Here is a 12,585-nt window from a genome sequence, read left to right as displayed (position 1 = left end):
ATCAATTTCTTTTTAAATTTAAACAATCTTTACTTATTTTTCAGTTGCTAAGGAATCAACTTGCTGGATTTCCATTATTTTGACCTGCCATGGAGGCTGTTTCAATTCAAACAGTACTGATCGTTCATCGCAGAAGGCTACGGAATATTATTACACATACTATACTGTGAAGTATTGCATGAAGAAGAAGCTGTCTTGAATAAAAAGAAAGTTAACGGACTCCAATGCAAAACATATGAAAGTTCCTCTGGAATGGGTGGGCTTGAGGAACAGAAACCTCCAGGCAAATGGATGCTCATTGCTCAAGAATCAGGGCATTTTTCTACTATTTTTTTTGTATTTTTAACACTAACAATATCATCTTAACCCACCAAGCAACTTTCGAAAACAAACATAAAAGACCAAAAACAAGTACATGCCACCTCGGTATCTCGTATGGTAAAGCAGGTGAGATAGATACGAAGTACAGACTCTATTCGACAATTGTACAATCATTACGTTAGCTATGTTGACTTTTCTTCAGATGATCGCGTTCCTCTGTGGGCTTCATTTTTCTTTATTTTCTCTTTTCTTTTTAAACACAGTTAAGCGGGATTCAAATTTCATATCTTCTTTTTAGCCACCACCCACCAAGGTCAAAACATGTGATTTAAAGCGTTTTCCTAAATATTTTTTAGTAAACGTATAGCGAGTCAGCCCACGAGAATAAGATTTGACGTTCAAAATTTATAATCAATATCAGCAAAAGATCAAAGACCTGTTTGTTAAGCACGTTCGATTCTTGCAAAAGATGAGATGATCATCAGTTCAAGGGGAAATGGGAACCATTAAATTTACAACAATTGTGATTATGAATTTCGAAAAATAACAATGCCGGAGCATTCAAACGATTCTAACTGCAAACCAAAAAAAAAAAACATTTTACTGCGTATCCGAGAACACGAATTCAACGTAATAGCGGACAAGACACCGAGAGATCCAGTAAGAAGCGCATTTTATCCTCAAAAGAAAAATCAGATGGGGTCGGACAAAACTAGTCCCAGAACTAATCCCGGGTTTCTCATGCTGCTCAAACTTTCCGGGCTTTATTTGGGCGTCCTCTTGCTGAATCATTTTCTCTGAAGCGGCTTTGTTTTCTGCCTCTAAATGTTTTTCCTCCCCTGCATATGTTGATTGAAATTAATAACAGTGGAAAAATGAACCAGTTTCCTATTAATAATGGCTGTTAAGTAAATAAATTATTAATCCGCAATATCAAAGGTAACCGCATCAAAATAAAAGTAGAAAGTAAAACAAGTACTATATAGATGTACGGACCTTCCTCGGTTACCCTTAACGTCACGGTGTCTCTCTTGGTTACCACGAAGTAGGCTCCAGTACTCTTTTTCAGCCTCACCTGAGAACAAAATTAAGCAAAAATACTATGTCTCAAGATGCAGAATACTACTCATACAAAACCACTAAGAAATAGAATTTTGTATGGAAAAAATGTACGTTGTTGCATACCAGTAACAGGTTCTAAAACAGCTATGAAATTCTTCACAGACAGGCCGCCTTCTTGGGCTAGGACTGCAGCTGCACGAGCTTTCTGAGCTCCTTCAGGTTCTTCAAACCTAATGTACCCCGACTCAGCTCCAATTTTGAAGTCGATGAACTTTAAAGGAAAAATATACATAATAATGAGAAAAGTCATAATTAACTCAACATAGCCCCCAAAGCTAGAACAAAATAGCTAGTAACAACTATATTGCTATTCAGACCATATTACACAGTAACATCTAGCAGTAAAGACTTTTATAAATGACACACACATGAGGGCCTAGAAAGGAAGCTCCTCTAGAGATGGAATGGCTCGTCACATTCTACAGTCAAAATTGATAGAAAGGAACAGAATTTTTTGAGAAAATCTATGCCGATATATACTAGTTAGCAAGTAACAAAGGCATATAATGAGAACAATATTAAAGTAACAGGGAACCAACATTGTACCTTAACAGTGCCAAATTTATGAAAGACGCTCTTCAAATCCTCACGCATTACAACATCCATATTGTCTTTATATGTATCAATGGAAGTTTTCCCTTCCTTCTCTTCACCCTTTTCAATGGAACCATCAGAAGACTTATCTCCATCTTCACTGTCCAATTCATTCTTCTCCTCAACCTTTCCTTCACCGTTGCTGTCATTTTCTGATGCCTTCTGCTCACTTTCTACAGCAGCAGCATTATCAGAGGAGTCAGGCTCTCCATCTGGTTTACAAGCATTTTCAATGTCATTGGCTGGCTTGAGAGAGCCATTTTTTTCTTCAGAACCCTCAGCTGACTTGTTCTTCAGCGTGAATGCAACAATTAAGCCCTTTGGATAGCTGTTATCATATAAAGAAGAACAACTATGTCATAATCACACGGGACAAGGAATTCACAAAATTCAAAGAGAAGCATTAATTACTCTGCTTCTGCATTTGAGTTGTTCTTGCGATTTGAACCCACGGCCGGACGAGATTTCTCAAATTCCTCTGTTTCTTTTGCTCTTTCTGCTTCAAATTCCTTCCTGAATAGAAAAGAAAATGTATCAACAGGGGCTCCAAAACTAGAAGTTTCTGCATACAAATATTAAAAGTAACAAGTAAAAATAATGCAGGCAGTTATTTAAGCTTAACTGTAGCACAGTATGTGTTGAAAACCACACTAACTTATGCAAAAAATCTATATGTATATATAAAATGCTTACACCAAAACAAACCATATTAATTTATAATTAAAAATTCAATGTGAAATGAACTGAAAATAAATTAAAACCAGAGCCATAACATACTTTGGCTTCAGATGAAGCTCAACACCTGCATAAAACAAGCCTTGCTTCAGAACCTTCTCAGCATCTTCCTCGGTTGAGAACTCAATCAAAGCAGTGCCACAAAATAACCTTTTGTCTGCTACATGACGGGGCAACCTCACACTATTAACCTGAAACAGTTAACAGCACTACACAGATATAGAGAACTTGAACGAAATCGGTTAACAAACATATAATTGCACAATATCTTAAAAGAAATCTTCTTCTTCTCTTAGGAGGCTTATATATAGATTTTAATTATTGTACCTTGAAGTATGTACACAATAGATAATTCGAACCAATTTACTTTGAATAATGAAAATCTCAAACGACCAGTACCTTGACATGTTGAGAAAAGAAGGCCTCTACATCTTCACGCTTCACATCATATTCTAGAGGTGTTGCAGCAATTGTTCTTACATCCAATTGCTCTTTCATCTCCTCTGCAGTTGGTAGTTCAGCACTACGACCCACTTTCATCCCTAACCCACCAAACATTATATACAAAAATGAATAAATAAATAAATTAAAAAAATAATTTATACTCAATTTAAAAAAAAAAAGAAGAAGAATATGCTAACAAATGCAGAGTTGATCACTAATTGATATCGTAATATATCATCTTCAATTCGACACAACATTTAAAGTTTCATAATCACAATTTCAGTGACAGCTGCGATATACATACAGTAATTTGCCTAAGAAGGAGAGGTTAAAGAAAACTGACCATCTTCGGAAAGTTTAAGGGAAGAAGACTTTCGAAGAGTTTCAGCAACAGCCTCTAAAGTATCTTCAGGTATGTCTTCAGACTTCACATTGCCCAAATGTAAATGCTCTTTCATTCTCTTAAACGAACAAATCAGAGCCAAACTAACCACTGTATTATCCACAGTCAAGATCAACCAAAAAAATAAAAAATAAAACTAAATTCAATTTAAAATCAAATAAAAACAGCTAAAATTTCCATAGAAAAAAAACTAAGAATAAAAAAATAAGTAATAAGGATACTGGCATCAGAGCTCTCGCTGATCTTTCCCCTAAGAAATTCATCAGTAGGAATATTGCTATCACTGAAGTAAAATTCAACCTGCAAAAGCAATAAAAATAAAATAAGAGCCGATATATTTGAAGAACTTTACTTTGAAACAACCAAAAAAAAAAAGAAGGTTAAAAAGGAGGAGGAAAGAGAAGAAGGACCTGACGCAGAACAGCTTGGGCAGTTTCTTCATCTAAGGACGCCATCCTTGTTGTACGGACGAGAGAGACGAGTGAGAGAGGGCAAGCGTTCACTGTTTAGGGTTTTGTGTTGTGAGATATTTTGGGCGGCTTTCGAGTGAGACAGTTTATGTTATGTCTTCCTTAATGCTTTGCCCTCTATTCTGATTCTGAAACTGAATTTGCCCAAGTGCCAGTCCCACGTTTGTATCCACCGTCTGCCACGTCACTCTCAGTTTTGTTAAAATTGGGCTTTTATTATTTTATTCCCTTTTTTTAAATAAAGGATTTTTTTGTTTTATTTTTTTAGAAGAGTTTATTTCAAGTTCAATCGGCTAAATTCAAATAAAATTCATGGTGGTGTTGCTAGTTAATTACTAGAGAATTTCCGATTTATAATGTTTATTAATTTATTATTTAAAAAATTAATAGATAAATTATCATTTGTTAAAAATAAATAGAGTCATCCTATTATCAAAAAAAGAGAGAAACTTAAGTAGATCAAATATTTCTAAATCATCATGTATTATTTTTTAAAAGTTTGAAGAAAATGGACAAATGCACAAATTAGATGTAGCGAACTAGATACATTACTTATAGGATAAGATTATTTCAACTTAAGTTTTTTATTAAAAATTTAACTTCAAATTTTAAGTCATTGACTTTAAACGATCCAACGATAGATGTTGAAAATCAAATTACCACTTAATGATAACTATTTATGAACCATTTAATTTCTTAAAACCAATTACTCAAGATTTATACCAAAATTTTATGTTAAAAACTTCAGTTAGAATGGCATACTTCTAAAAATCAATGTCTCAATCACTTACAATCCTTGATAATTAATATACGTACGAATGTACCAAGCGTCCCATATTTTTATTACTTGCTTTTGTGTGTAGGCATCACGAGACGAGATGTGCTAGTGCTCTATAGATTTTGGTTTCTCGTATCATTCCCCTTTCCGAAAGGTATCATCATGATAGAAGCAGAGAAATTTGGGGGACAAAAAGAATTGCTTTGAAATATAAATTTATTTATATTTTATCCATTTTCTAATAGACATTCAGCGTAAGAATACGCTTTTAAGGTGTGAAATTAGTAAACCAAAATCAAATAAAAAGCCAAACAAGTCAAATTGAGATGCCAGATTATTGCAATAACCGACCAGCATTTCTTAAGACGAGTTCATCCATCAGACTGAAAACACAAACTATTGAGTTCCTAAGTTCCCAATGCTTACAAACCATATTCCACTGATTTCCATTAAACAATATATTCAATCAAAATTTACCATTCAGCTCATGTCCACAACTGGTCGCATCAACAAATAAAATAACTGCAATAAATATGTGATCAATTTGCTACTAAAATCTGACGGCAATTTGCTACTAAAATCTGACGACAAAAGCACAGGTTCATCATCCATCAATCACACATACAGATTCAGATCATGTTTCGTCATTATCAAAGTACAGCATATGGATGGGCGATATAATGAAGTTCATCTTCCCTCTAAACTCCCCCATCTCCCTCCCCAAGGTTGCATATTTATATTTGTTACTAAATCCTCGGGTGACAGATTAGGATTAAGGTGATTTATTACTACAGAGGGATGATAACTTACAAAAACTGAATGCCAAACTCTCACATTTTTCTAAGGCAGCAAATCTAGATGCTCTTAACTCAACGGGTAATAGTTATGTGCTTACATAAAGTCCTCTTCCAGTTCCTGTAAGGACTTGCTCTCTGATGCAATTTGTTTGTTAGATGTCATCTTTTCGGCAACCATCAGTCCCTTGTAGCTCCTTACCTCAGCTTGTCTCTCCTTCTCAAGCCTTTCCATTTCCTCCCGCCGTTTCTGCAAAGAGATTGCATTAACAGACTTTCATTGAAATACAAAATCCGATCACAAAAAAACATATTCTACATGACAAAGGATGCAGATTCAGCCTCCGTAGAACTCTAATTGATGTACTGAACAACAAAAGCCAAAGAGACGGTAACCCAAGAACTATCCTGTTACGTAACAACAAGCAATCTACATACACATACAAAGGAAATGCAGTTCATCATTTTCTGAGAATAAACATGGGAGATAAGTACACAAACAATGATTCTGTAAATAGATCTCCAGAGTCCAGAAATGACCAGACACAAACATCATTCAAAACTCAAGTGTGCACTGGAGCTCATTAAATATAAGGAACAGCAGCTGGCATGCACTTGTGACTTTGGTGCATATTTTGGCAAATTAGGAAAGTATAGAGGATGTGATTATTCTATACTTTTAGTTTCTGAATAAACATTCGCACATGTTACCCAAATTGTTAGATTCTTTCCGCCTTTGGTTTAGAATCTATAATCTTCACAGCATCAAAATTTTCTAAATATCATTGATTTTCAGCTCTGGCCATGGATTTCAAGGAAGATCGGGTGTTGGAGCATGTTGTGGGGACTCTAAGGCTAATGTCGATGAGTCTAAACAGAATGTATAGATACCACAATCAGAAACAATCTCAAGGGTGCAACAGAGGTTAGGATGAAGAATTAATTTAACATCAAGAGTACATGTATGAAATCAAAAGGTATGCGTGAAGTCTCAGTTGAAATTTGGAATTAATCCCCAGAGGGAACTTCAAGCAAGGAAGAAGGAACTGAGCACAACAATTAAGATGCCAAATGAAAATAATTTTATATATTTTTTTTTTTGGGGTCAAACAGGAGATATAAGTGAAGGTGATCTCATCCTTATCAAAACATTAAAAATAATGAAAGCCAAACTAAGTTGCATATCTACAAACTCAGATGTCAGCTTCAACTTGACATCAATTTCAAACATGCTAATCAGTGACAATATAAATGCAGCACAACGTATGGCTGATTAATTAGATGCTATGTAGGTTAAGAAAACAATTGGATCATTGGAATTCCCAATGACATGTTTTCACCAACAGTAGTGGCTAAACTCAATTATCAAAAGAAAAATAATTTAATTGCAGTACCTCATGAATTCCTAAACCAAATCCCTCTAATTAGATACCTGTAATATGTGTATATTGAGGCCTTAATAATTGAAATTCCTCTCAATATCATTAATATCCCAGATGGCTCAAAGGGTAAAGGGACAAATTATTTAAAGATTAGTAACTCACTTTATCTCTCAGCTGAAGCTTTCTCTCAGCTCTTTCTGCAGCATTTGCAGCCTCTCTTTCCGCTGCAGCAACATAACATAAAGAGATAACAATGAGCAAACAGAAACAAAACTTATAACCAGTAAACAGAAGAACATTACAAGGACAATTGAGAGACAAACACCCAAAAGCTGTATCAGAATTCCTTTGTAAACTAGGAAAACAGAAGCAATCAAAATCCAAAAAACCTAACAAATGAAGCTGAGATCAGCATTTTACCTTTCAAATCAGGTTTCCTCTCCACTTTTGTTTTGTTCAATCTATTAACTATCTCATTTATTCTTTTCTCCACTTTCACTGTCCGAACCTGCGAAAAGCATCAAAATTAGACAGACACACTCTTGCCCAACAAAGCACCCAAATCTCAAAGCTTAAAAATGTCACAGAAATATACACACGCACAAAACACAAGATAAAGCAGCTCACCATCTTCGGATTGTGGAAACCAACTTGGCCAACATCCATGGAAGCAGTTTTCTTCAAATTGGCCCAAGGTGTATAAACAACATCAATGTTATTCACCTTATTGCCTGCCACGCAATCAACCAACAGCAAACAAACAAGTAACGAAACTCCAATTCACTAATGACGGCAAAAGTAAGATAACAGGAACAGAGTACATGGGTAAAATAGAATTTTTGCCTTGAATGGAATTAGCTTTGACAAGCTGAGCACAATCTTCCAATACGCCTTCACTAATATCATCAATAGTTTGGCCTTTGTGTAATCTCAAATACACATGAGCAGAAGACATTTTATCCACATGAAACCTAACAATATATTAATAAAATTATCAATTGAATTCTCGTGTAATCTCAAATACACATGAGCAGAAGACATTTTATCCACATGAAACCTAACAATTTATTAACAAAATTATCAATTGAATTCTCGACAAAATTAAATTGGACTAGAAAGGGGGAAATATATATATATATATATTTTTAAAAAAGGTACCAAATGTCTTCGGGGAAGCCGTATTTGATCAGTTCCTCGTTCTCGTACTTGTCGAGACCCATGAAAATTGTGTAATCGCCGGCCTCTGGTCGGGCTTTGAAGTAAAACACCATCTTTCGTCGTCGCTCTTGAGACCACAGACTCCTTGCGTTTTTCTTCTCCCTCTTTCTTACTGCAGATCGCTGAAAAATTATGTAATCATAAATGCGGTTTCAGTTTTTTAGGTTTTGTTGTTTGGTTACGAGATATCCTTTTTCCCTCATGACTGTTAGCTTATTCACAACGCCGTTTAATTTGTTTTTGGCTTCCAAAATATAATTTTATGCTTTTTCTTTAATAATAGTTTTCGCTAATCTCATTCCCAAAAAAAAAAGACAAAAATTCACTAATCCCAATTATCTATTCAAATTACAAATTAAACGCTTACAATTACAAATAATTTATGCATACCATTTTACGGTCTACTATTTATATAGTTGTGTTAGGAAATAACCTAAATATTTAGGTAGAAAATTGACTTTATGTCCGTATCTACTCTTAAATAGTTGGAAAGAAATTTTTTTCACATCACACACGGAAACTTAAATCTCTACTTACCCATCTGGAAAAATAAAGTTATCGACCATCTAATTAATAGGTGATTCTCTCTTATACGAGTCATTTTGATAATTGATATAAGTTTTATAATAAAATAAGAAAAATGACTCTAAAATAACAATGAGGAAAGCAAAGGCACCTTTTTGACCGAAGTGTCTATATATGTTCAATATCATGCGTTCCGAGTACACAAATGAAAATTGCATCACGCATGCTAGAGAAAATCTGGATATCGACAAGTACGCGCAACATTTGCTTATAGGGAATTTAATGTTTTAATACTTCCAATACTCATCAAATAAATCCATGGAAGACACACATTAGGTGGCATATTTGCAGAGATTCTGAAACAGCATGTAATCACCATGCTCCATTTTTCTCAATCATGTCTAATAAACCAACCCCACCTGCGAATGGAAGTATATTTGCAGATATTCTGAAACCCCGTGTAATCACTATGCTCAATTTTCTCAATCACGTCTGATAAATAGATATATATGTATCAAAGCCACATAATTCACTGATAAATATTTTGGAAGCTAATGTATGTCAAAGGTGATCAGTGACTTCCTTCCAGTTTTATCAATCATATTGTTCATAATGTATGTCCCTGTAAAAGCAGCAATAAATGCTACAGCAATGAAGTAAAGAGCTGCAAAACCAATTCGCAAGAAGCACTTTCCAGAAGTTGTTTTGGCCAATGACACACCGAACCGCGTATATATCTCTCTAATTAGGTATCTAATCACTTACCGTAAGGGACAGGAAATCCATTCGGAAGATAGAATTCAACAACGGACATAGATGGTGAGAAGGTCATGCCGAAGGTGGCTGCGGCACTTGGCCACTTGCAGCCCGCAAAACGAAGAATTGGTTGTTGCAACAAGTTATTCCAAAGCTTTTATCCCGAGTGGCGCGACGAAGCAAATAAAGATCGCCTGAGGTTGGATACTGAGCTCCAAGAATAAAGGTCCCATAATGAATCCGCGTCTATTCCAAGCAAGCCAGCCACAATGCCACAAGCACACCACTGAGCTAACTGTTGCAGTGAGCAGTTCCTGCTTTCCTCGCCCTTTGATGCAATGACTCTTAATCCCTCGTACAAACCAATTGCCTCATATGGAAACACACCAACAGAAACTGGGACGTGCAATGAGTTCAATACCTGGTACGCTGAGGAAAATGTAGCTGTATGGTTCTGTCGCCAGCACATTTCAAATACTAATTAAATGAGCAAAAGAAACATGTAGTAGATTATAACATTAACATCAATGTCTTAAGAAATAATGAAGACCTTGGCGATCTGCGGAACCAAATACGCAAGCCGAATAAAACTGAGGAATCCAAGTTCCTTCCAACGAATATTTTCTAAAATTGTGACCTGCTATTGAAGGCCACTACTAAATTACTAAAATCTTCCATAAAACGCTGTTTGTTGATCAACTACATTGTATAATTAATGAATTGCCTTTTGAAGATTTCTGGTTTGTTTCCCAGGAAGTGGCTTGTACTCCGCGGATTCAGCAGTGCGACCTGATGATGGGCATGGATTCACAAGCAGTGCTGAATATTAAGTGAAACACCATATATACTGTAAGTTGGTAACTACGTAAATGGATTAATGAACTCACCACTTGACTCTAATAACCAAGTGACAATCTCACTAAAAAAGAAAAAGGCTAAAATGAGCGCGAGCCACATGTTTTGAAAAAAGTATCAAGAATATGCACATATCCCATTCAATCAAAATAAGATAAGCAAGAGTAATGGTATTAGAACCCTCTAATTTATTATTAGCTCTCACTTTATAATTTGTTTTAGGGAAAAGGACATTCAACCCCCCAACGTTTAGGAAAATGGACAAAAAACCCCTGAACGTTTTAAAAAGGACTTATAACCCCATTTCCGTTAACAAACACCGTTTGTTTTAATAGTAAATTTATTTTTAATTTTTAATTAACATTATACCCTTATAATAAAAAAATTAATATATTAATTTGAGATATATCATAATTAATAATTTTTTAAAAGCTTAAAATTGAGATACACTTATTTTTTTGCCTAAATTATTTACTATAAATTATACCTTTCTAACAATAATAATATGGTTTTGATTCCTCAAAGAAAAAAGGTTTAATCAAATTTTGTTTTATTAGTAATAATCACATATGAAAGGTTTGATCATTAGAAAGGTATACTTTATAGCAAATAATTTGGATAAAAATGTAATTGTATCTCAATTTTTAGTTTTAAAAAATATTAATTGTGACATGTCTCAAATCAATATATTAATTTATATTTATTATAAGGGTATAATAGTAATTAAAAATAAAAAATAAATTTACTGTTAAAACAAACGGTGTTTATTAACGAAAAGGGGGTTATAAGTCATTTTTGAAACGTTGAGGGATTTTTTGTCCCTTTTCCTAAACGTTGGGGGGTTGAATGTCCTTTTCCCTTTGTTTTATTGTTTTTTAGATTTATCTTTATTAAAATCAAAATAATATATCTTTTATCTTATTTTATTCCTTCTCCCCAAAACCTCTTCGATGTAACTATCGTCCTTCCACTTATATTCATTAAAACAAAGTTGATTACAACCACTAATACTTATCTTTTTCACCGTCAATCCATCACCTCCATCAATATATGATGAGTTTTAATTTTAGATTTTTTATAATTTAATTCTGATGGTGAATTTTAGAAATTTAAAGTTATAATTCATCATATTTTAGTGGAGGTGATGAATATAAGTGTCTACTTCTTAAAACTAAAATCACGATTAACTCTTTGCCATCAATTGTAGTGAATCTTAGGGATCCAATTACATTATCTTGACCCCACAACCTGAACATGTTTAGATACTCAGAAGATTAATGACACTTAACCCGTGCAAGCGTAATCTTAGAGATTTAGAAGTTAATATTTGACTTAAATGATAAATTAAATTTGAAAAATGAGAGAAATGTGAGAGAGGAGGAGTTAATTTATTGAGAGTTAGGGAGAGAAGGGGAAAAGTTCTATTTTTTAGTTCTTTATTTTTTTAATAAGGACAATTTTAAAAATTATAAATATTAATTGAAAAATGAGAGTTAAATAAACAAAATTAAAGGAGTCAAATATCATTACTCCAAACAAAATTATTTATGAAAAAAAGGCTTTTAAATCTCTAAGATTTGGCTTGCTCAGATTTAGTTGAGTGTTATTAATCTTCTTGTCATCTAATGTGTTGAGGTTGTGTAGGATTAAGGGTAACATAATTGGATCCCAGAGATTGATCCCAATGGACAACAACGAGACTCATCAACATTTTAGTTTTTCGAATTGACACTAATATCTTTATTTTTGCTAATGGACTTTGTGTATTTCCATAGATTTATTATTGTACTATATTATCCACCGAAATTCACTAAAATTAATATAGTAATAATTTTATTTTTATCTAAAATAAGCAGAATTCGCATACAGAGAAGAGTTTGTATCTTCTAATTATTTATAACACAGGGTACAACACAATTCGCAGCACAAGAGTTGCTGTCTTAGTTTCATCTTACAGAAAGAAACAAGAAAGAAACATGGGACTAGTAGGGCCCTAAATGTAACCAATGATTGGATTCAATGAAAATGCTTAAGCTCTTTCGAAGAAGTGGACGTTACTGAATGAAATCAACGTATTATATTGTGGTCTGGTCCGTTTTAGGAATTAAAACTGTTACATGAACAAAAATAGTTTAATATCCCAAGTTCCCAACTATATCAATTTTTTGATAGCCAAGTTAATAGAATA

General features: G+C 34.0%; 2 protein-coding genes across 2 annotated transcripts; both read right to left on the bottom strand.

Annotated features, from left to right (window-relative positions):
• Positions 1 to 758: 758 nt before the first annotated feature.
• On the bottom strand, positions 759 to 4,225 carry LOC102622153 (la protein 1). Its single transcript, XM_006476026.4, has 10 exons — positions 4,030 to 4,225; positions 3,841 to 3,919; positions 3,560 to 3,709; positions 3,172 to 3,314; positions 2,815 to 2,963; positions 2,449 to 2,550; positions 1,990 to 2,365; positions 1,507 to 1,654; positions 1,318 to 1,396; positions 759 to 1,160 (listed from the first exon to the last, which is right to left on the bottom strand). The coding sequence occupies exons 1-10, from the start codon at positions 4,072 to 4,074 to the stop codon at positions 1,070 to 1,072; spliced, it is 1,362 nt and encodes a 453-aa protein (XP_006476089.1). The 5' UTR covers positions 4,075 to 4,225; the 3' UTR covers positions 759 to 1,069.
• A 1,224-nt stretch (positions 4,226 to 5,449) lies between these two features.
• Positions 5,450 to 8,496, bottom strand: LOC102623161 (uncharacterized). The gene is made up of 6 exons (XM_006476030.4): positions 8,202 to 8,496; positions 7,887 to 8,014; positions 7,671 to 7,774; positions 7,464 to 7,551; positions 7,206 to 7,267; positions 5,450 to 5,911 (listed from the first exon to the last, which is right to left on the bottom strand). Exons 1-6 carry the CDS (start codon positions 8,312 to 8,314, stop codon positions 5,759 to 5,761), a joined length of 648 nt encoding a protein of 215 aa, XP_006476093.1. The 5' UTR covers positions 8,315 to 8,496; the 3' UTR covers positions 5,450 to 5,758.
• Positions 8,497 to 12,585: the final 4,089 nt, after the last annotated feature.

This window comes from Citrus sinensis, chromosome 1 (assembly GCF_022201045.2).
Source record: "Citrus sinensis cultivar Valencia sweet orange chromosome 1, DVS_A1.0, whole genome shotgun sequence".
NCBI classification, from domain to species: Eukaryota; Viridiplantae; Streptophyta; class Magnoliopsida; order Sapindales; family Rutaceae; genus Citrus; species Citrus sinensis.
This window is presented reverse-complemented; position numbering and strand designations above follow the sequence as displayed.